At 40.8% G+C, this 22,478-nt stretch overlaps 2 protein-coding genes across 4 annotated transcripts; one reads left to right on the forward strand and one right to left on the reverse strand.

Moving 5' to 3' along the window:
- Positions 1-379: 379 nt before the first annotated feature.
- RB195_019542 (uncharacterized protein) lies at positions 380-22,319 on the reverse strand (the record flags this gene model as incomplete). Of its 3 annotated transcripts, XM_064187439.1 has the most annotated exons (31): positions 380-469; positions 1,325-1,408; positions 1,468-1,570; positions 3,182-3,270; positions 3,329-3,465; positions 4,027-4,111; positions 4,170-4,313; positions 6,164-6,323; positions 6,435-6,537; positions 6,653-6,765; positions 7,105-7,277; positions 7,333-7,433; positions 11,529-11,613; positions 13,708-13,764; positions 14,473-14,571; positions 14,634-14,729; positions 14,801-14,963; positions 15,114-15,200; positions 15,271-15,341; positions 15,403-15,514; positions 15,863-16,008; positions 16,984-17,082; positions 17,146-17,259; positions 17,459-17,572; positions 18,454-18,591; positions 18,659-18,789; positions 18,892-19,028; positions 20,278-20,434; positions 21,465-21,612; positions 21,666-21,691; positions 22,229-22,319. In XM_064187439.1, 31 exons carry the CDS (start codon positions 22,317-22,319, stop codon positions 380-382), a joined length of 3,453 nt encoding a protein of 1,150 aa, XP_064043318.1. The 3 variants fall into 3 exon arrangements, with proteins under 3 accessions (XP_064043318.1, XP_064043319.1, XP_064043321.1); XM_064187438.1 differs by lacking the exons at positions 380-469; positions 1,325-1,408; positions 1,468-1,570; ... (10 more) ...; positions 21,666-21,691; positions 22,229-22,319 and having other exon boundaries at positions 13,693-13,764; positions 21,465-21,564; XM_064187437.1 differs by lacking the exons at positions 3,182-3,270; positions 3,329-3,465; positions 13,708-13,764; ... (15 more) ...; positions 21,666-21,691; positions 22,229-22,319 and having other exon boundaries at positions 4,023-4,111.
- Positions 9,204-10,826, forward strand: RB195_019543 (uncharacterized protein; the record flags this gene model as incomplete). The annotated part of the gene is made up of 2 exons (XM_064187440.1): positions 9,204-9,261; positions 10,186-10,826. 2 exons carry the CDS (start codon positions 9,204-9,206, stop codon positions 10,824-10,826), a joined length of 699 nt encoding a protein of 232 aa, XP_064043320.1.
- Positions 22,320-22,478: the final 159 nt, after the last annotated feature.

The raw sequence follows: 22,478 nt of genomic DNA on the forward strand, positions 1-22,478 counted from the left end.
TAGTACAAAATGACGAGGTCATTTCTAATAGAACTTTGAAAAACTCCAAAAGTATTTTAAAAAAGAAAAAGCACACTACAAAAATTACCCTGAAATCGAATACATGCAAATAAAAGAGAAGACTTCTCCTGTTTATTGATTTCTACCCCATTATTTCCACATCCCATTTCTTTTTTTTTCTTGATTACTAATCTGCAGTTATTAACTATAGCCGCCCTTTTTCATCATGTTTACTGCAACCACAAACAAAGTTTAAAGCAGGCTTTTTTCAATGCTCTGCTTCTTCTCTTGCTACATTAATTGTAAAAGTACATCTTAAATGCTCAGCGACACCTTGACAAATTAAATGAACAGTAAATTGAGGGCACAAACTGTGAAACTACGTAGATCCGAACGTTTCGTTTGAAAGCAGATCACGTCCGATAATTAGTCGCATTATCTCATTCGTTCCTTCCAGAATTTCATGCACCTAAAATTGAAAGTCTGCGAAAGATTTGCAAAAAAAAAAACACATGACTCTTGATAAAGAAAACATAGTCGATGGTTCGAAAGTGCCCTAGGGCCAACCAAGTCTTTCACCCCTCCGGAGTCGACAAATTGCAAGCAGACTTCTCTGAGAGGATAAGAACATTGACTTGATACAACGGGTGACCCCCAAATCAGCGCATAGACTAACATACGTTCCAAAGTCTCAACAGTTACGAATTGCAGTAAAACGTGTTGGCGCATCCCAAGCGCCACAAACTCTATCCTTTTTATTCTCTTAATAAAAGGAACATTCAGAAGCGTATATGGGTCTGATTGCTACTTGTTTAATTATAGTAAATATAAGCAGACATTTGAGTATACGCTCGGAGCAAGTTCGCGGTACATACCTTGCACAGTTATATGGGAGAAGTTACGCAAATATCGCAAAAAAAAGGTGCTGTTGTCCTGCTCACAGCAAAAAAAAAAACGAACTCAAACAGGTGAAATACACTGAGCAAGCGTAGAATCTTTGACAACACTCTATTTCGTAACCCAGAACTCCTGGACTTTGTCGACCGGGGGTACTCAGAACACAGCGTGTCGAGGTGGGATGATAAGCGGTTTCTTCGAGACGCAAAGTCTCGCAGGCTATGGGACAGTGACGAATGGATGGATTCTTTGCGAGCTTATATCAAGAATGTTGCACAGAGCCATGTCCAAAGACGAAATGCCTCGGCAAAAATACGGGAAAGGGCTTCAGGCGATAATGCTAGTCAGTATAAGACAGGTAAGTAAGTAAAGTTGAAAATAAGAATAGGAACAAAAATAATGGCTAATATTGGCATTGAATGCTTACCCGTATGTCGCGAAGATATTGCTGCAGTGGGTAATCCTTGAGGAATCCGTAGCCACCAAACATTTGCAAAGCTTGGTTGACTACCTAAAGCATTTAAATGGAGAACTTCCACGATATCTGGTCACAAGAATCCGTCTACTCACCTGCGAGCAGTTCTCAGTGGCGTGAAACTTTGCCATTGCGCATAAAGAAGCTTTGTGGATATTGTTGGCATCCAGGTGACGTGTTGCATCGCGCACAATTAATCTGCAATCTCGTACGTTCGAAATTAGCTAAGGAAAGTCGTTAGCACGAAAAAATCAAACGTAAACATCACTTCGTCCTGTCTTTCAAAAAACTTATCCAAATCTAACGCTACTAAAATATTTATCAGCGTAGATGCGGCAGTCGGAGTCAGTGCTCCGACCTTCTTCGCTTTTGGACGGTTGAGGAAAGGATCCTCTTCACTTTTGAACGGTTGGCGAACTAATCCCCACCACTTGAGCTGCACCCCGTGAGCTAGAATCCATTCACCTCAGGAGGGTCTGGCTCCTCCCTATCGCACCTACGTTTACCAGCACAAATCGGAAGAAATAATATTTCTAGAACATCAATGCTGAACGCAGTGTAAGGAGAACGTCTAAAAACTCGCTTCGTCAACATTACTTCGCTTCCATCCCATTAGTGCTATGGGTGTAAAAATCGACTTTGAAAGTTAAAGTGATCAGTTGGCTTTTACTGTTAGTTTGTTTTCTGTACGATCTCTGTATAAAACAGAAAATCTTTGTTCTTCTCTTCTTTGCGTCAACGTAGAATGATAAAAACATTCATCGTCAGCGTAGTGATGAAGATAAAGGTTTTACATCAGACCATGATAAGCGCTAGCTACTACTTAAGGAGCTGTGTTGGTATGTGCATCATTTCTATAAGTGGCTCCAAGTACGATGGGAGTAAGACACAGGGGAGTAGACGCATTAGGATCTAAGTAAATATTTGTGTAACAGACTGAACGTCCGATTGAAGCCGGACTTAAAACTTCTTCTTTAAAAAAAGATACGCATCAATGGACGGTCTTCTTGCAATCATTTCGCTACAAGTGTCTGAGTATCCAAACATATAGAGAATATTCAAATCTAATTTTACATCTGTATTTCTTCGATACCGCAGCAATTTGAAAACACATTTCGAAGTACTGCACAAAGTCTTCGTCTTTCAACTCAGCTATTAGCATACAGTGCAATCGTGAACATGAACATCATCATCATCATTCTGATAAACATAAGGGTGCACGTCAAATCAAGTAAATGGTAACTACTATTTAGGCAGCTGTCTGCATGCATGTATCCAGTCTTGGGAGAAGAGATCCTGCAAACGTGGTGAGGGTAACCACAGGCGAGAGCGGCATGCGGAGGCGTGCGTTAGAGCGTATGCAGTGTCACGTCAATAAAATGGTTCACAATGTCTCATTTGCTTTAAAACTAAATCTTTCGGAATGAGCAGTGCTGATGCACAATAATCCCGCTGATTGTGATTTCTGGTATCGTCGCACCAACCTCGGCCTAGAATCCCTCTCTGTACTTTCTGTAGCGACAGGGCAATTCTGCGTCGTGGAACCAGTCCCAATTCCTCGTCCGACACCGAGCAACCCCAATTCAGCAGTCACTGCCTTAATGTAAGCATATGCGCAGATTGTAGCGAGTTCCGTCTCGCATTTTGTTAGCGGTGTAAAATATTAAGTCAAACGGTGCTCGCGCTGCGCACGTTTCTAGTGTATTCGTGCCAAGTATTATGGCCGATCATAGCCGGCATATCCAGCTAGTATACAATACATACAATTTATTAACAACCGAGAGCATATCTATACAATGGAATACCTACCTACTGGTGTGCAATTTTGTAGCCAACTCAGCAAGTTTGAACTGATTCCACTGGAAGTCAGCGAGTCGTTTGCCGAACTGTTTCCGCACCTAAAACATGATATCGTAGGATTAATGAGAAAACATGGGAAGGTACCGGAAAACATACCTTCAAGTGAGCAATTGCTAGATCAAGACTTTGCTGAGCGGCTCCTAACGAGCAGCTAGCGATGTTCACTCTACCGCCATTTAAACCTTCCATAGCCATATTGAAACCGTAGTTATCTGGTCCAATCTGATTCGTAACTGGCACCTGCAAAGACTTTTATCTAAGTGAGCATCCAGGTGACGTGTTGCGTCGCGCGCAAAATTAATCTGTAGGTCAGTACTCTCGTGAATTCATCTCATTCCAAAATTATTACATTAATTTAACATAAATTATTACAAAAAAAAAAGGAGAAGAGAAGAAAAAAAAACGAAAAAAAAAAAAAAAAAAACAAGCCAAGAGGAAAAAAAAAATTTAGGCAACTCCTTCGGCCTTTCAGAAAATGAGCAAAATGGTGCTAAAATGTTCGCCAACGCATATCTATCTCTATCTATTACTTCCACAACACGAATGAATGAACAACTGAATGCTATGTGAGGAGAAAATCTAGAAACACTAGCACTTTTGGCGTCTTCATTCCTTTTCTTTCTCAATCTTATGAATGTAAAGAGCTAATTCATAGGCTAAACTGACCAGTTTGATGCTTTTTGTTTGACTGATATTTTTTTTTTTATTTTTTCTCTTTTTTTTTTTTTTTTTTATACATAAATATGTACAATTTTTAGATGAAGACACAACCGACACATGGAATACCTACCTACTGGTGTGCAATTTTGTAGCCAACTCAGCAAGTTTGAACTGATTCCACTGGAAGTCAGCGAGTCGTTTGCCGAACTGTTTCCGCACCTAAAAAATGATATCGTAGGATTAATGAGAAAACATGGGAAGGTACCGGAAAACATACCTTCAAGTGAGCAATTGCTAGATCAAGACTTTGCTGAGCGGCTCCTAACGAGCAGCTAGCGATGTTCACTCTACCGCCATTTAAACCTTCCATAGCCATATTGAAACCGTAGTTATCTGGTCCAATCTGATTCGTAACTGGCACCTGCAAAGACTTTTATCTAAGTGTTCTCTAAGAACTGTGGTTTTCATTCCTAGAGAGAAAGATCTGAATTCGCGCACGATTATCAAGAAAAAAGAAATTACTGCACATGAAGAGCGCGAAGAAAAGGAACGACAGATGCAAGCAGGATCTTCCTGAGAACGGAAGAACAATTGTTATTTCAACAATGTTTCAAATAACAAGGAAGGGCTATGAACACTTGAGAATGCACTGTTCATCTCGTAAGAGGAAAGGATGACTCAAGCGTTACCTTCGTTCATTCCTGTTAACCAGTTTCCTTTTTTTGCTACCAGATAACGAAAATCAGACAATACTACATTATCCAGAATAGTCGCTTGTGATTTTTCTTCTTCGTTGAGCACAACTTCAAACTCATAGCTCTAATTCTCCAGTAAATTCAGAAAGAATGGCACCATTCTATACTATACAACGATATTGTATTATATTAAAATTATATTATATATTATTATATTGTATTTACAACGGAGTGGTATTACTCTGCACAAATAACAATATATTCATTGTATAGAGTCAGCTAGCTAAGGGATAGCGCAGACTAGACAAGGAAAAAAAAACAGTATCGTCAATGATAAATACTCCCACTACAATACTATGCATGAACACTGAAAAACCGAAGTGACGGTGGAGCACCGTCACTCGCCGTCGGTTGCTCTTATCATAATGTAGAAATTTAAGAACACCTGATATATCATTAGACTCCTCTCTTTGAGATCTATCAAAAACTGGCATATCGTTGGGAAAGGGGCAAAATGATCCCAAATATGCGCCAAAAGGGAATGATTGAATCAAAACATAACCTGAGGTTATAGTTGAAAAAGTGTTCAAAAACCGCAAACATTCACATTTGGTGAGAGCAGCAAGAAATTGTTAGAGGGAAGCGTACGAAATTGTTCATTTGTCATTTTTTACTCATTTGTGCGATTTTGGTTATTGTGTAAAATTTGGTCCGTCCCTATTTCAAACTTTTGTTGCAAGAAAAAAAGTTACAGCGAAACAGCTAATAAAATCGCGATTAAGCAGAACTATCCTGAATTTCGTGATTTTTTTTTTACGGGCAGACGAACTCCGTTCTTACACTAGAGAAGGGCAAAGTTTGGAAAACCCACTTCTCATCCTTTTCCTTTCATTTCATCTCTATTTTGACCTCCTTTAAACTCCAGAGCTGAGTTCGAATTGAAAGTACCTAGGCAGAGCACTCACAACACATAACGTACATAATGTCTGCTTCCCTCTAAATAGATCTTCTCGGTTTCTTATAGCACTTTCTTTTTAAACTTCTCTTTCTTCATGAGATTTTTATTCATTCTTCATAGTGTTATTTTTCGTAATTTCTTTCCTTGATGGAAAAATGATCTCGAATAGGTCCCAAAACGATCTACCCGAAATTCTTTGGCGAGCTCGATCTTCTGTAAATCAAAGAGCATAGTACTGAAATGCTTCCCTAAGATCTAACCAAAAGTTAAATAGAACCGAAATGGGAGTCCAACGATATATGAAGTGTTCTCCAGTTTCTATATTATGACAAAAGCAAGCGATGGTGGCTGACCGTGCCGCACCGTCACTCACCTCCGGTTTTTCAACGTTCATGTATAGTATTGTATACTCAGAATTGGCATCGATCGCGTCCAATCGAAAATTCAACCGCGATACCACTGCTGCGCCCTGTCGGAAACGTCCAACCCCGATTCTATGTTGATTTTCCATATAAAAATTAAAACTTGCCCACAGCTGCGCCTGTTCATGAATAACCGGACGGAATTTTCAAAAGAGGAGCTTTGTGGACTTGCAGTGTTCATCGCATAGTTGAATACCTTAACGTCTTCGAATGTGAGAATACGAGTGGGTTGAGTGTTCCAGCCGAGTTTGCTTTCCTTTTTCCCTTGACTGAATCCTTCCATGCCGTCTTCAATTAACAAACAGAAAATCCCCTTCGCACCCGGCTGTCCATCATGGCGAAGCATCACCACATAGCTGCAAGACACAGTTTAAGCGGACTGAGATTAAAAATCACATAAACTTCGAAAGGATATCAAAGGAACATCAGGGGAACTCGAAATACGAAAAATAGTACGGAATACTCACACATCAGATGATCCTGCTCCACTGATGAATGCTTTCGATCCGTTTACCACGTAATAATCACCTTCGCGCCGAGCACAGGTCCGTATGCTCGCTGCGTCAGACCCTAGAAGAACGAGTCAGTTCATGAAATCTCACTTCTTGACAAGAATCCTTCCCAAACAGCATGCATTCACTGAACTGAAGAATTCACTGATCCCTTTTCGGTTGCACATTCTCACCAGAATTTGGCTCCGTCAAGCAGTACGAGGCGAAATGTTGGAAGGTTGCCAAGGATGGGACGTGCTTTTCACGCAACGCTTCCGGACCCCATGTATCGATCATCCAGGTTGCCCTGTAAAAGTGAGTCCATGGTAGAAAGGTCCACTCAAAATTAGACTGTGATGGATCTTACTTCAAATGAGCAAAATGTTAGGTATATAAAAATAAAGATCATTAAGTTCCCGGGATCTAGAATACTTTTTTCAGCATAAACGGGAGGAGGAGAGAGGTTGGGGGTTTCGATGACAGTAATTTCGTTTGGTACAGTTACGAACCGTCAGGCGGAGTAGCATCCAGTGAAGGCTCATATTCTTGTGTCGGGTTACATCTAACAAAAGGATCTCTGCATTCTTTTTTAAAAATTAGAAAGGTGATCGATGTTGCTCGCTATGAATGGCATGCAAATACCTACATGTTGTGAATACTCATGTAAGCAGCAGTCGAAACACATCCAGTGGAGAGTTGCTCGAAAATCACAGATGCGTGCAGCCGGCTCAAACCACTTCCGCCGAAATCCTCTTTGCAGTAAATAGCTCCAAATCCCAATTCTCCGGCATGTCTCATCACCTCGACAGGAAAGTATTCCTAAGAAAACAGGTGAGAAGAAAAGTCTCTCGGCAAGAAGAAGAGTAATGAAAACCTCTTTGTCCCATTTTGCCATGTTCGGATACATTTCTTTCCTAGCAAAATCACTAGCCACTTTTTGAACTTCCACGACGTCAGCATCAAGGCCAATAGAAGCTGTAAAATTAATTTCACGGCAATAAAATGTAACATTCATCGCTTGACTGACCAGTCAACTAAAGGGTCCGCTAGTTCAGTTGCAATCCAGAGTCCCAGCACGCAACATTTTAGTTCATTTGAAAGTTAATAAATGAAATGATTGAAAAAGGAAATTGTTTGCTACAAACTAGCAGCGGACACTGGTGAAATGCTGATTTTTTATTGAACGTTCTGGGTCAGAATCATTCTTAATTACAATATAGCAGCACTGGAAATAATCTGTGGATGTTTGACTTTTACAAAACCTGAGTGCAGGAATTAGAATTAAAACTTCATATAGTAGCCACAGCACCAAAACTGAAATAACTGAACACTCACAGGAGAGCGCACTCAGTTACTCAAACGCTGGCCTTCGCTTACTGGTCGTATGCTGGTCTCGGAACGATAAGTGTGAAGGTGGGTTGCAGTGCTCGCTACCGCTAGGTTACCGGTTATTAATCTTTTTTCTTCTTCTTCTCTTTTTCTCTTTTCTATCTGTAAGGAAAGCTTCCCAGCAGAAAAAATGGAGCCAAGAATGCCAAGAAGATCTGAGGAAAATCTTTCATTTTTATCGATCTGCTAACATATACTTCGATCTACTACTTACCACTCTAAACTTCATGCTAACGCCGGACCTCGAGACTGCTTGTTTGTAACAAATATGGAATTCGAGGTGTGGACGAGTATGAGCATGGCCCAACCCAATTCCCCTTCATAGTCTTGAAGGACGGCGTAGAAAGTTCCAACTATGTACTTCAAAACGTGCAACAGTTCTACACGCCCGGTTCCCTCAGCATTCACTACTCATACATGAAAAGGCTGCTGAGGGGATCTCAGTGATCTTCGGCCGCTCGCTCGTAGACGCGGCGCGTGCACAAGGTTGGAAGGTCTCCACATACCACGCCGCATAGTAGGGCCAAAACGACATGAAACACGTATGCAACTGCGTACGCTGCTTCTCTCGAGGCGCTTCGATGGAGCATAGCGCCTAGGAACGTGGTGAAACCCCTCGTGGTATCACTCATCGCTGCAGTCTGCGATGGTCCCACCTTGGTTCCAACTTCTACCTCCACAGCGCCGTTTCGAATGCGTACGAAAATGCACCGTGCTTCATTTTGACCCGACTATAAATAAACCCTATTTTTAATTTCTACTCATCGTTGTCCCATTCTTTACTCATGATTAAAAGCGAGTGAAGGAAGTTTTTCACCCCGACAGCCACTATAGATTAGGTACGATTCAAAAGCTGAACTGTCGACATGGCTTCTGTTGTCGTAAATTGTTGTACAGCATTGTTTAATCCGCCGTAGCTGCCTGCGATGTTCGCATTACGGGAACACGCCAGGGGAAAGTTGAGAATTTAGTTGTAGTAGAAAAAAGGACAGAAAAGCGAAGAAATTATGTGAACACCTGACGACGTTTCCACTTCTTTTCGTTTTTATTGTCTTGACTCGAAATTTAACCAAGAAAAGAGTTCAAAGGAATGTCTGTACTCTTCAATTCCAAATGAAGATGAAGATGAGCCTTGATAATGAGTGTGAGTCTAAATTACCTACGGTGCATGCTATCAATTCTGCGAACATTTTAAGTTAAAGCAGCAACTATGAGTGCACATATTAACTGCAGTCGTCGCTATACAGCCTACATTCTCTTCATTATATGTAGTACTTCGAAGTTCATCCACGAGGTCTAGTGAGTCGGAACCTCCCCTGGAATCTCGACCCATCGTAGTCTCAAACTTGTTCAGACATGGCGTCGTCGACTGGCTACGACATGGGGCAACGCTGGAGAGGAACTAGCTATTATGGTAGGGCTGGCGACAGTGCTGCGCTCCGCACTTGGCTAGAACCTTGTTTGTGGCAGTTGTCCGGCTGAGAAAAGCCACACGCCACCAGAGACAACATAACTCAAAAGTCCCTGACATTGAGATATCGGTGGGTAAATGGAGTTCAGCGTGTTGGCAATAATTACGAGCACGGCCCCGGCCAATTTCATCCAATCGCCTTGAGAAATGGTGCGGAGGAACGGCGTTGGTTATAGTTGGGTCAAAACGACATGAGTGCGGTTGCGGTGCATTTGCGTACGCGCTCGAAACGGCTTAGTGGAAGTAGCAGTTAGCATCGTGTCGAGATCTTCTCTCGAAGCGGTGCGGTGGAGACAGCGGTTGGAATCGAGGTGAGACCACTGCGAACTGAAGAGATGGGTGGCGGTAGCGAAGATCCCGGTACGATCCTAACCGCTACGTTCCACCGCGCCGCTCCGAGAGCAGCGGCTTGCGCAACTGTCCGCGCTTCATGTCGTTTTGACCCAACTATACATCATACATCGACGCCAATGATCTTAAAGGGCTGCGGTATACTTCTACTACTTTTGTGTTTCGCTGTTACGGTTATTTGGTGGGATAAGCATTTGTATCGCCCACGAGTGTGGTAGACAACGCTTTTCCCACTCATTCTTTCGTCCATCGTCGACAGATTGTGAAGTGAGACTGCTGTGCTCAGTCTGCTCGCGAGAACACCACCAAATTGATCTCTTCTCTTTTGTATTCACTTTACTTGACGGGATCGCTTTTCTATACATTTCAGTCAAAGTCAAGTCAAATCGAATCAAAATTGTTTTGCGAAGTATTAGCCGAAACCTTGGACGTAAACATTAACATAGATAACGGTCTAGCATGACGTGAAGAGGGGGGTCCGACAGGCTGATACAATCCCACCCAAAATATTCACAGCCATCCTCGAGAACGCAGTGCGAAAGTTGGAATGGGACGACAAGGGAGTGAAGGTTGATGGTCGGCAGCTACACCACTTGCGCTTTGCTGATGACATCGTACTGATAACACCTAGCGTCAGCCAAGCAGAACGAATGCTGACCGAATTCGACGAAACATGTGTATGCATCGGTCTACAGCTGAATCTACAAAAGACGATGTTCATGCGGAACGGATGGATCTCGGATGCCCCATTCACGCTCAAGGGAACGAACATATCCGAATGCACCAGCTACGTTTATCTGGGTCGGGAACTGAACATGATGAACGACCTGACCCCCGAGCTAGGCAGGAGGAGAAGAGCGGCTTGGGGAGCGTACAAGAGCATCGAGGATGTAGTGAAGAAGACCAGGAACACCCGGCTCCGTGCTCACCTCTTTAACACCACCGTACTTGCTGCTTTGACCTATGCTTCGGAAACCTGGGCATTTCGCAAGCAGGAAGAAAACGCGGTGAGCGTCATTGAACGCGCAGTTGAGGGAGTGATGCTAGGAGTATCACGCTTCACGCAAGTGAGGGACGAGATTCGAAGTTCTCTCCTACGTCAGCGATCGAAGATTAGAGACGCCGCCGCGTTTGCCAAGGAAAGTAAAATAAGGTAGGCCGGACAAGTGATGCGCTTTGACGACAACCGTTGGACCAGAGCCGTGAGCGACTGGGTTCCCCGCGATATTAAGCGCACTACAGGAAGACCGCCGACCTGATGGTGAGATTTCTTCACGAAGTCCTTCAAAGAGAAGTATGATGCTCTTCGTGTCCCACGCGAAAAGAGGAACCACTGGGCTACTCCGGCACGCGATCGGGACAAATGGAAGAATTATTGGCACCCGTTCGACCAGTTCAAAGATCAACGGGAGTCAAGGTGGTCAAAGTGATCAAAGGTTTAGCATCAAATTACGTAAACTGCTAACCACTATATAAGCAGCTAAAAGGCCACAGCCAAAATACGATTCTTCTATACACAGCGCACCACTTTGGGGCTATGAAACCCATCTCACATCTTCTTCCTGCTTTCTTTTGTCTGATTTTTCCCCCTTATTGTATGGCACGATCATTTATTACCGATTACCAAATCTCCGGACTTCCTACGCGAAATCGTTTTATTAAGTACAGCTACCGTCCCAAAAATCACCCTAATAAGAGTCATTATCGTACCAAAACATAAGCGACGCCGTTTTATTTTTCTCGCCAGAAGTAGATAGCGACAGATTTTAACAAGTTGCAGCGATGCTGAGAAGAACTATGCAGAGGAGGAGAACGTACGGAAAAAAAAGAAATTGAGATTAGAATCTTCCAAAACTAACGGTCAACGCAATAAGAGTGTCCCCTGCGACTTTCGAAGACTTGCAAAGCATTTCTGGAAAATGTGAAGAGTCTGCGGAACTGCATCTGGAAACCAAGTATTGTAAAATAAAAAAGATTCTCGGATGAAGTCACTGACGATCTTGTGAGAAAGGATAGTAAATATAGGAAGAATAATGAAAGAGTAAACAAGAGGAGGTGGACCTTCTGCACCGACATTACGAGAAACAATGTGATTAGGTCGTGGTGGAATAGGGATGGCCGTGATTGGCCAACACTCATTCCGCTGAAGGAGGTTATGCAGTATAGCCTTGCAGTAGATCACGACCATCTTTGAGAATACGAGAAGAAATTGATCAGGGCGCAGCAAGCGTTTATCTGAAACTGTTAGTTATTGCCTTTAGAAGTGGTAAGAAGTTCTATAATTCTGTAAGAAGAGAGCACTGCAATGCCACAACTGCGGAGTCATTCACAAATAAAGAGGGAAGATTCACTAATGAAAGAAGAAGAATATTCATTTAAGGATGCGTCCTCGTACCATTTTAAGAATTTCTTGGGAGGAGTTAAAATTTGATTTTTTGAAATTTTTAAGATTTGAATAGCACTGCTGTAACCTGCGAACAACGAAAGTTGTTGTGATTGTTGATTTAAAATTGTCATCTTTCATCTTTCGACCAGGTTTTGATTTTGCTTGCAAGGCTCCAAAAATGAGAGGTAACTTCTAATGTTTATGTTACTTTGAAGAATAATTTATATTCGAAGTCGTTGACCACAGGATGTTTTAGGTAGTACCTTATGTAATTATGCGCAAAATGTTTCAAATAATTGAGAAATAATTCTTTGTGGAAATCAGTGCAATCACGTCCATAGAAACGTCCGTAAACTATAGCCATATTAATTAATTATTCTGCGGGGGATCCCAATTAAATTGTGTCATCAGGACCATAATTGATCACTTCAACAAATAACAATGTCTTTGTTTCATCTTATTTCGTTTGTTTATTTACCGTTGCTCCCGGCTTTCCCAATCATTTATTTTCAGTTTTAAGTTTTTTTTTCGCTATCACTGATATCTTTTAAATCTTCTACGAGACAAAACAAATATTAATTTTATATGTTCATTCTACTGAATGTAAATGTTGAGAACATAGCCGAAGGAACATAGCCGAAAGGAAAGATAAAGTTAAGCTCATCGTTCCCATGGCTGAGATTGATCCAAGAACAGTACAACAAAAGACAGGAGGCAATTAATTCGGGATCAACTTGGGCTCGGAGGAAGATACTTATATGATCAGCAAACCAAACGCTCCCATCGTACCCTCAAATAGTAATTCGCGATGTTTCCACTATCTTATTTTGTGAAGTGATTCCGAAAAGGTCAAACGTTGTATCTCCATTTGATCGATTACTCATTAACCGAGCGCTTTATGCTCTAACAAACTTGCTGCTGTTCGAGAGTGATCGAAATAATTGGATTGATCCTATGCTAAGAAGTAGCGTCAACTGCTAGAGATTCGATTCACTCACTCCAGATTGTAAAGGATCTCGTTCATTGCACTATTTTCCAGACGTTATTTACGAAGGCATGAACTTTGCTGAGTAAAAACAATGCCTAAATGAGAGAGTGTAACATATAAAAAGAGCACATGGAGGTTAAAAAAGTAAGTTTGAGCATCGTAGTGACAATCGCCAACCATAACAAGATCCATTTCATTACAAAATCATGAGCTTAATCTTTGATTAGAAAGTTGTTATTAGTATACGACAGATAAGAACAACGAAAAAACTTTTTTCATTTCAACAACAAAAGAACAGCAACACGATCAAGTGCCCAGCAGCGCTAGTTTGTCGTCGGGCAGGAGCAACGCGTAACTGAGAGAGTATTGTAAACGAAGAGACAATGAATGACAAAGATAGTGACAAACATCAAAGTACACTCAAATCGACATTCAATTCCCGTTCAACGCTGCACTCAATTCCCGCTCAATGCAGAAATGTAGAGGTGTAAAATGATAAGTTAATCACCGGACGCTAGCACAGTACTAAGAGGCACTGACGACACATTACCAATGATGAACCCACGTATTATAAATACGAGAAGAGAAAGAGATGAACAAAAGTTCAACAAACAGTATTGAGATCCTTATGCGAAGACGACTTCTCTCATCACTGCACACATACTGAAGCCATTTCTGCATCTGCTAACCGCATAAGTAGGAGATGCTTTAACGATCGTAGCTGAAAGAATTTTACATCAAGCTGACATAAATTTCTGATCTTTCTTTAATTTCGACCATACTGTTCCAAATCAAACAAGAGTTAACTGTTGGTTCAGGGACATTTACTTCTGAACACCTTTCAAATGAAAGTGGTCACTTCGCACATACTTAGTTCTAGTGGATTACTACTCCTTATTTCTGCCTCGCATCAGGTCATCAACGAATTTAAGTTGAGCTAAACAATACAGGGATAGGGGAACTAAAAAAATCAAAGTGAGCAGTGCTCCACTAAAGTATATAGCACACTACTGAAAGCGGGTAGGTATCGACTTCCAAGACGCAACCGTAAGAACACATTAGGAAACGGCTAAAATTAACTACATGGAGCGTTAGCCCCAAAAATGCATACGATGCAACGGCAGGTAGTACTTTTGCCAACTTTTTAGGTTGTCTACTTCAGTCCAGCAAGAAATTCGCGATCTGTTGCGTTCCAACCTTTTCCAACCTGCAACTAGGCGCGTTATAAATAAACGCTCGTATGCGACTGCTAGTGGTTGGATATCGCGCTGCTTCGCACGTAACCACTTGTGTGATGTTGCACTATGAATTGAAACGTCTTGGCCTAACTAGCAGCTCGCATGTAACGTATACGTTCGCTACATTGTTAATGGCTGTAAGATCTGCATCACCTATCAGTAATATCTTCGTATTTGCAACAAGGACTCACTGTATCCTCTGATGAGTCCTCCAAGTTGTCGTGATTGTCGATGGAGTATTGTCGGAAAAATGACACCAACTCGTGAAGGTTCTCCGGAGGGATTTGGACCTTGAATAAACTCCACATGAACAGTAATTTTATAAAAACATAAGAACAAATCTGAAGTTAACCTGCGGTGCGTCGGCTAGAATAAGCAAGAGATAGCCGAACAGTATCTTATGGAACGCGAGCGGAACATTTGTTGATGAAATAAGCGATACGAGAATCTGAAGTGGAAATGTAGTACTCCTATTCGCAAAAACAAATTTTGGTGGGACCAACAAGCTCAACTACCGACCGGAGCAGCAATTCTGACGTCGCCAACACTGAGAGATCGGTGGAATCTGTAGTAGTTGAAGAGGAAGGCAAGAGACGGAGATTCTAGCTCTGCCACGTAATCAGCCAAATGGTCCAGCAGGCTCAAAGTAGCGAGCTCATTTTTCTCTGCATGCCACACTATTCTGAACAGAGCGGTTCAAATTCAAACATAACAAAGAAAGAAAGAATTCCGCTCTGCCTACGTGTCTACATTGGAAGAACAACACTTTCATTATTCCACAGTTAAATAACGATAATAGTTAAATAAAGCTATATAATTGTCAACAACTTACTGATTAACAGCCGTGTCTAACGCAGGTCCTCGACCACCGCGTAAGGCCCATGATAGAGCCGCACTCCATTCCCCTTCTCGCAAGTACCTTAAAAACTTATCCAAAACATTGAAATATAAATGTGTAGCTGGCAGCAACATCTTAAAAAAAAACTAGCCTATATGTCATAGTGTTCACTATGCATGCCTTTGAGTCGTCCAATTCTTGCTCCACACAAATGCGCATTAACTTTAAACAACACATACAGAATACACATATATACTGCACTCAAGCGATCCTAAACACCCACATTTTCAGCCATAGCTTCATCTTCAATATGCATAGCTTCGATGTGGTTCTCGAGTCGTAATCGGCCTTCGGACCCGCAGTGCAACAGATAATCGGCCCCGACTTCCCACAAACTAAAATGGTTTGCTAAAACGATGCTTTAAATGTTCATAGCAGCTAGCTTTAGGAGACAGAAAACTAGAATAAAAACAGCTAGGTTGCACAATACTCACAATCAAATAATGAAATCCAACTTCAGCAACAATTCGGCCATCATGATTTGCATGCGTAGCGTATCAAAACGAGCGCTGATTTCTCTTTTACTATCAGTAAAATCGACAGCACAAAAGAAGACTAGACATGATAGCTTATCGAAAAGAACCTAATATATTAATTCTAAACTTCTCAACCTCATAAGTTTGTAGCGTTCAGAGCTGGGCAAACATGAACATGCTTACTTGGTCAATAATAAATCAACGTACCAACTATTCTGAATCAAGCCTGACGCATAATCCATCAGAAGGAAGTCGCGAATTTCAACAAGCGTCGACATGGAAGCATACTCAGAATCAGTGTGTAACAATATGTCAATAAGATGTACAGACAGCCAAGGATTTGAGATAAGATTCTGGAATTCGCTCACTACAGTTACTTCCGACACTGAAAATTGGTACGAAAATGATGTTGGTGTTTACACTACTCGATCCCTAAATTTCTTTGAGAAAAGAACTCCTTTTACGAATTTTTTGTTGAGCAAAATTTCAAAACCCACTTCCTATAGATTTCAGTGCCTACAAATTAAAAAGGATAAAGGATAAAGTCACTGGCGTAATGAGTTGCGGGAGCCAGCCGATGATCAAGTCAGTGTTTTTATCCCCCAGACAAGTATGGTACCAATTTATCGACACCGTAGGGATGAAAGGCTTGATTTGCACTAGTGCGGTTTCGAACCCTCGACCGTGTGGCTACAACGGACCTCTAACCAACTGCGTCATACCCGCCATGCCTACAAATTAACTTGAACGAAATTTCAAAACCCACTTCCTATAGATGTCAGTGCCTACAAATTACTATTGAACAAAATTTCAGAACCTACTTCCTATAAATTTCAGTGATAATGACTTCATATTGGTCGTTTATTTTCGTTTATTTCAAATTTAATTCAGGCTACTCAAAATCATGAACGAAAAGAAACTTCGAAACACTTTCCTTCACCAATTCGAAAGAGTTTATGCGATAATGAGAAAAAGAAGAAAACAGCAGCAAAGCGATACGCAAAGTAAAATTGTCCTCATATTTCCAAGGATCACTTGGTTTGCGAATTTTGTTGAAACACTGTTAGCAATTTTTGGGCAACTCTTTTGTTAATAGTGCGGCTTTTCTCACATGCTTTGGTGTGGTCCCATCAATTCTCTTGTGCTCGCAATTATTTCAGGAGATCAAACTGAATATGAAACAGCAGTTATTATTAAACCATTGGCTGCAGAACTTAAGGACAAGTGTCTTGAAGTAGTGTACAAAATGATCATATCACGAAAGTACTTCTTCCAAATGCAAGGATAAAACAGTATAAATAGGGCCTATTAAGTAGCGTATTTCATACCTGCAAAACTGAAATGTCTTTCATGCAGAAAATGGATAAGAAGGGATCAAAATCACCGTTCCCACATTCTTCGACATTACTGAATAGTTTTCGACACTCCTGAACATATTTCAAGCAATACTAGAGAGGTACCTAATTGGAAAAAATGAGGGAAAGCCAAACCTCGGCTACTGGTGCTAGTTCGTTGTATGCCACAGTAGCATTTTTTACGAAAGTATAAAAAGGCATGATGTGCCACCACTCTCCAATTACGGCTGATGCTGCTCGCTCCAAGTTCTGCAAACAATGGAAAATTTATGAATAATGGAAAAACTTTGAAAGTAATGGGCAGCGATCAGTCATGAGGTGTGAGAAATCAAAGTGCAACATTTCTTCTAGCTAATAGTATGTGTTTGCCAAACGTCAGTGGAGTACTAACGTACAATTCGAAGGCCTTCCCAGGCCTCCGTATAAAGATGGTAATAAACCGATGCACCTTCCTATCACCATTCAGCAACTGCGCCAAGAAAAGTATGTTTCGGTTACTATCGAATGCACCAGAAGTTAGAAGAGAGCCCAATTCATGTTTCCATCTGTCCAATTTAGGTATCTGAAAATAAAATCAAGACGAGAAAAGAAGGTTGACACTTTAGAGGTTTAGCTACCATGCCATATACATGTAATTAATCTGTAAAAGTATCATCTTTTCCACCTCTTCTAAGGACTCCCTTGTGGCCTTGTAGGGAAATTATTGTAGCAAGTAAGAAAGTTGATGTAGAAACACTACTTACTAGTTACTTTTCAGTCGATTGAGATGGTGGAGTCAGCACCAAGAGGTAGTGGACTGATTTAACAAATGACTGTTCAAAGAGACGTTAATTGGAATGCGTTACATGGAGAGGTGAAGAAGTTTACCCTTTCAAATAACACATTTCAATTAATCTTTTCGGTATTATCTTGCATACTAGTTAGTGCTCAATAATTTTTACTGGATAGTAAAATTAAAATTGTAAATGCTATATAAAAAGTTCAACTTGTCACAAAAAAAGTCAAGAGATAAATATCGAGCGTTATTTTTCAATTCAAAAATAGCAAACGAAGCACATGTTATATATATATATATATATATATATATATATATATATATATATATATATATATATTGAGGAAGAGTATTCGTAAACAACTTGAGAGTAACAAGCTCACAAAATTAGGGGAAGTAGGTAAACACTGTGAACAAAAATACAGCCAGTTCTTCAAAGATGAGAGAAAACCTTTTAAACCTAAAAACCTTTCAAACTAGTAGGCTGCTTCCTCTACTCCAAGAACCAAAATAATTTACTGCTCAATTTCGTTTAGAAGACATGAAGTTTCTGAACTTCTTAGCAACTTGAAGACGACCAGTGCACAAAAAGATGCAAAATATGGAGCACACTTCAGCTAAGGATAAACTAGACAGAGAGGAGAGACAAACTATCTAAAATCACATACTTTTCCGTCATCGGTTAGCCAATTCCAGTCCAAACTGCTCAATACAGTGATGAATCTTTCGACCGCCTTGTCACCTTTTATCAGACTTAAGAAGTCAATGCACGTGTCAAAGCGACATCCTATTAACACCATACACACCTAGATAAAGATAAGCTCCATGATAAAGCAAAAATTATATAAAAATCAATTTTATAACAAAACATACCGTTCTCCAATAACTCCCGCAGCCTACTGCAACGCCTTCATCCAATTCCTTGAATGTTTTTTGTATGAGTTTATCAATAAATGTGAATGATTCTAGACCCCATGAGATCAGATCAAGGCAAATTGGAGTATCTAAAGGATATGAAATTTGAAGATTTGGAAAATAATCTACAAAAAGGATAATTGAGGAAATATACAATCGGAATAAATGGAAATGCATCACATAGCGCTCACCTCCTTGCTTGAAAAACATTGTTTCAAACAAGCTCCATATCGTGAAATCACGCATGTGTACATTCTCATCCTCGCCTCCAATTTCATCAGCGCAATGAAGCAATGCTGATCGGTATTCACGTGAAATTGAAAGGGTTCTAGAAAAAAAGATGAAATAGGCCCCTAACATACTGTAGTGGCATCCACACATTGATTGTACAGCAAACAAATCCCGAAGTTCTAAGAGAAATACTCCGCTTGAACTTCACTTGAACGGATACTTTATGAGTTTCACAAAAACAGAAGCAACCGAAGTCATAGAGTGATGGTTTGTGGAAGCTAACCACTACCATGCCTAAAGGCAGCGTATCACGAAATTGACGTAGTGTGGAAAGTTTATAGAAAATATAGAGTTCGGCGTGTAGATTACGAGTATGACCTTCCTCGTGTGTACCATGCACAAGTGAGCGTGCTCTAACGTACCTCGTAGGAACAAAAGCCCCATCTACGCCGTTTTTTTCAGGATTACGGGGTATTAAGCACGATAAGGGCTGTATTCGCAATTTACACCGCGAACTCTATATTTTCCGTGAGGTTTCGATACGTCGACCATTTCCTGATATGGTGCCTTTAAATCTCTCAAAGTTGAACACAATCGGCATTTTTAACATGTTGGTAACGATAATAACTACAACAGGGACAAGAAAAATTGGAATGTATAGAGTTTGTGTTGGAACAAACTGTCACTACTACGCTGTTGCTCAGTCATTTGAAGGCAACAGTGCTCTCTGTACATCATGAACTTAATCTGACTAATATGCACCTTCGTTGCAGTAGATCCCACCAAACTTGTATGCAATAGTCGCTATTCGCTAGAACAGTCGCTCTGCGAACGCAGCCCAGCAATCAGAACGGTGAAGACAGTTTTAGTGCGATGTTTAAGGTAATAAAAGTGTTGCAATTAATGAGTTACGACTAATTAATTAGTAACTTGCTATATCTGCTTCCTCAGGTACAATGAAAACCTCCTATGCTGTTCATTTTGGTTCCCTGTGTGGCTGTGCCCTAAACAGTGAAAGGATGACCCGCTATAGTTTTTCCACCAATAAGGCGAGTCTACAGACGGGTCAGAAAAAATCGGAAGTTTTGTACAATCGCTATGTCCAATCGGACTGCAGCGATGAGTAAGCATCCCATCGTGCCACTCCTATCGCAGCCAAATATGCAATTGGACAAGGCTTCAGGTCGTCCTATACCAACTGAAGTGTACAAAGTGACCGAACAGCGAAATGGAGTAAATGCATGACTCTAGTCAGCAATCATACACAATGCTAGCAAAGATATTTCACTCTTTTAAGCTCTCTGAAGAATGAAAATGATGAAAGAAATGAATTAGCGAAAACCCACTCGAGAGTGGTCATCCTTCCAAGTTGAGCCGAATGACGACACTTCTCGAAAATGACATGCATCTCGATCAGTAATTGCCGAATCACAGGATTCGAGTACGCCAGTTGTAATGTTGGTACGAGTTCGTGGAACATTCCAAAAGATCCGGAAATCGGAGCTGTAATCCACTTTTGAGCAACTTTCTTTGAAAACAAACGCAGGCGCCGCATCTACTGTGCAGCTATGGAAGCGACAGTATATCGAGGCAAACCCATTATCGTTCTTCAGTCTAGTATGACTATTTCAGGTCTCGTCTGATATGAACCTACAATTTTTTTTTTGATGTCGATGATTTATAAGTTATATTCGACTTCACCTTCGAGTACAGGCTTAAAGTACGCTCGTGGTACAAAGTAAGGTATGCAATCGTTGTGTATTATACTAACAAAAAAAAAAAACGCAATGGTTCTTTCAAAAATACTGCCGCTATACGTACACTACCTCTGGATCGTCGCAGAAACTTTCAAATTTTTATTTTATTTCAACTCCAGCGACCACAATTATTCCAAACCTCAATTACTGCTTATGAATATAGCACTAATTTTACATCTCATCAGTTTTCCCCCAAGTCATTTGCTTCTTTGTCATGCTCATCATCATAGAAAAAATCATTCTGAAACGTTACAAAATACTTTTACTACATAGCCCTAAAAATTAACCCACCCACCCCCCCTGGTTAGGATTCATGCACAGAAAATCAAGGAAAACTCAACTATTGAGGGGAAAAATGGCCATAAAAGGTCAATTCTAATGCAACTGAATTCATTATATCGCCACAAACCGCGGTTTTAGATGGATGCTACTCTAATCACCAGAACCGCAAATCCCCCTTCTCTTCTAAGCTTGAGACTCATCAACAACTGTTTGGACGGGGTAAATGTTGTATTCCGGTGCCAAATGAATGTCTTACTCGTCACGAGCACAGCAGATAATCCCAATCTTGAGAAGAAAAAAAAACTACGGTTTAAAATGTTCCTTGCAATTTCCGGCATTTCGAAAACATGGGAAACTTTAATATTCGAGAACGTCAAAAAAACACCCTATAATGATAAGAAAAGACAATTGACAAAGTAACGAGTGAAATAAACACACACCAGTTGTTAATTGAGCGAAAAGGAAAAGTAAAAAGAATCTAACATAAAACTCACCTTCTTTCTCATCTCTGGACGTTACACTACTTAGTGCACAGATAATTTTCGAATCTGAAGCGGAATAAGCGTAATGAAATGCATCTGGAGCAGTCACCATCTCATATATGAACGATCGCAAGCAAAAATTCCGAATTATTGACGCCGTCTGCAATTACACATACGAGCGCAACTTCCGAAAATTGGTTGTGTTCCACATACCTGTAGGTGGGTACACGTAAATACGACTTAGCCTGTAAATTCCAATTAAGTGTGGTGCTTGTTTTATGCGATTTAAGTGGTTAGGGGAACCTAAGGAAAGCTTTCCGCTAATTCCACAGAACTAGAGACGTTATTGTTGCAAAGAAAACATTTCTCTAGAAAAGCTGGCGCCAACGACGATTTCAACTTGAACTTGTAACATAATATCAGTAATAGAGTTATTCTAAGGAAATTATCTATCACGTTGTGATGATGGTTGCGTCCTTGCCTGATTTTCGTGAGATATGAAAGCAGGTGGTTTTACGTGTACTATGGCATATTTGATCTCAGACACGATAACTTCTTGCTTGTTCTTTGTATTTTCACATTTGTTGTGTAGTAGTGCACGGATAGAATCACGTAGATAACCACATATTGTTCCGTACACTTAAAGGCAGCATACTGATGCGAATTTCAGGTGGAGTATCTGTATACGGGGTCGTGGATTATGAAGAGGGCGGTAGTTCCGCTCATCTCCGGAGCCGGCTGCTTGCAGTGATTCAGGAGGAGATGAGTGGAAGTACCCCGGTCTCCGTAATCTACGACCCCGTATACCGATGCTTCACGTGAAACCCGTACCACCCCAGATTCATGGTATGCTGCCTTTAAATGCATACGGCACATACGTGTGTCGTCCTGTCGTCAATAGATCAAATCTTCGCACCCGCGTTTCTTTGATTCTACAACCATTTATAAACATTGTCTGAAGTGTTGGATGGTGCTTCTTTTCATTTCATCTTTTTTAAATTGTTCTAGTGTAGAATGGATTGAACT

This window comes from Necator americanus, chromosome II (assembly GCF_031761385.1).
Source record: "Necator americanus strain Aroian chromosome II, whole genome shotgun sequence".
Classification (NCBI taxonomy): domain Eukaryota; kingdom Metazoa; phylum Nematoda; class Chromadorea; order Rhabditida; family Ancylostomatidae; genus Necator; species Necator americanus.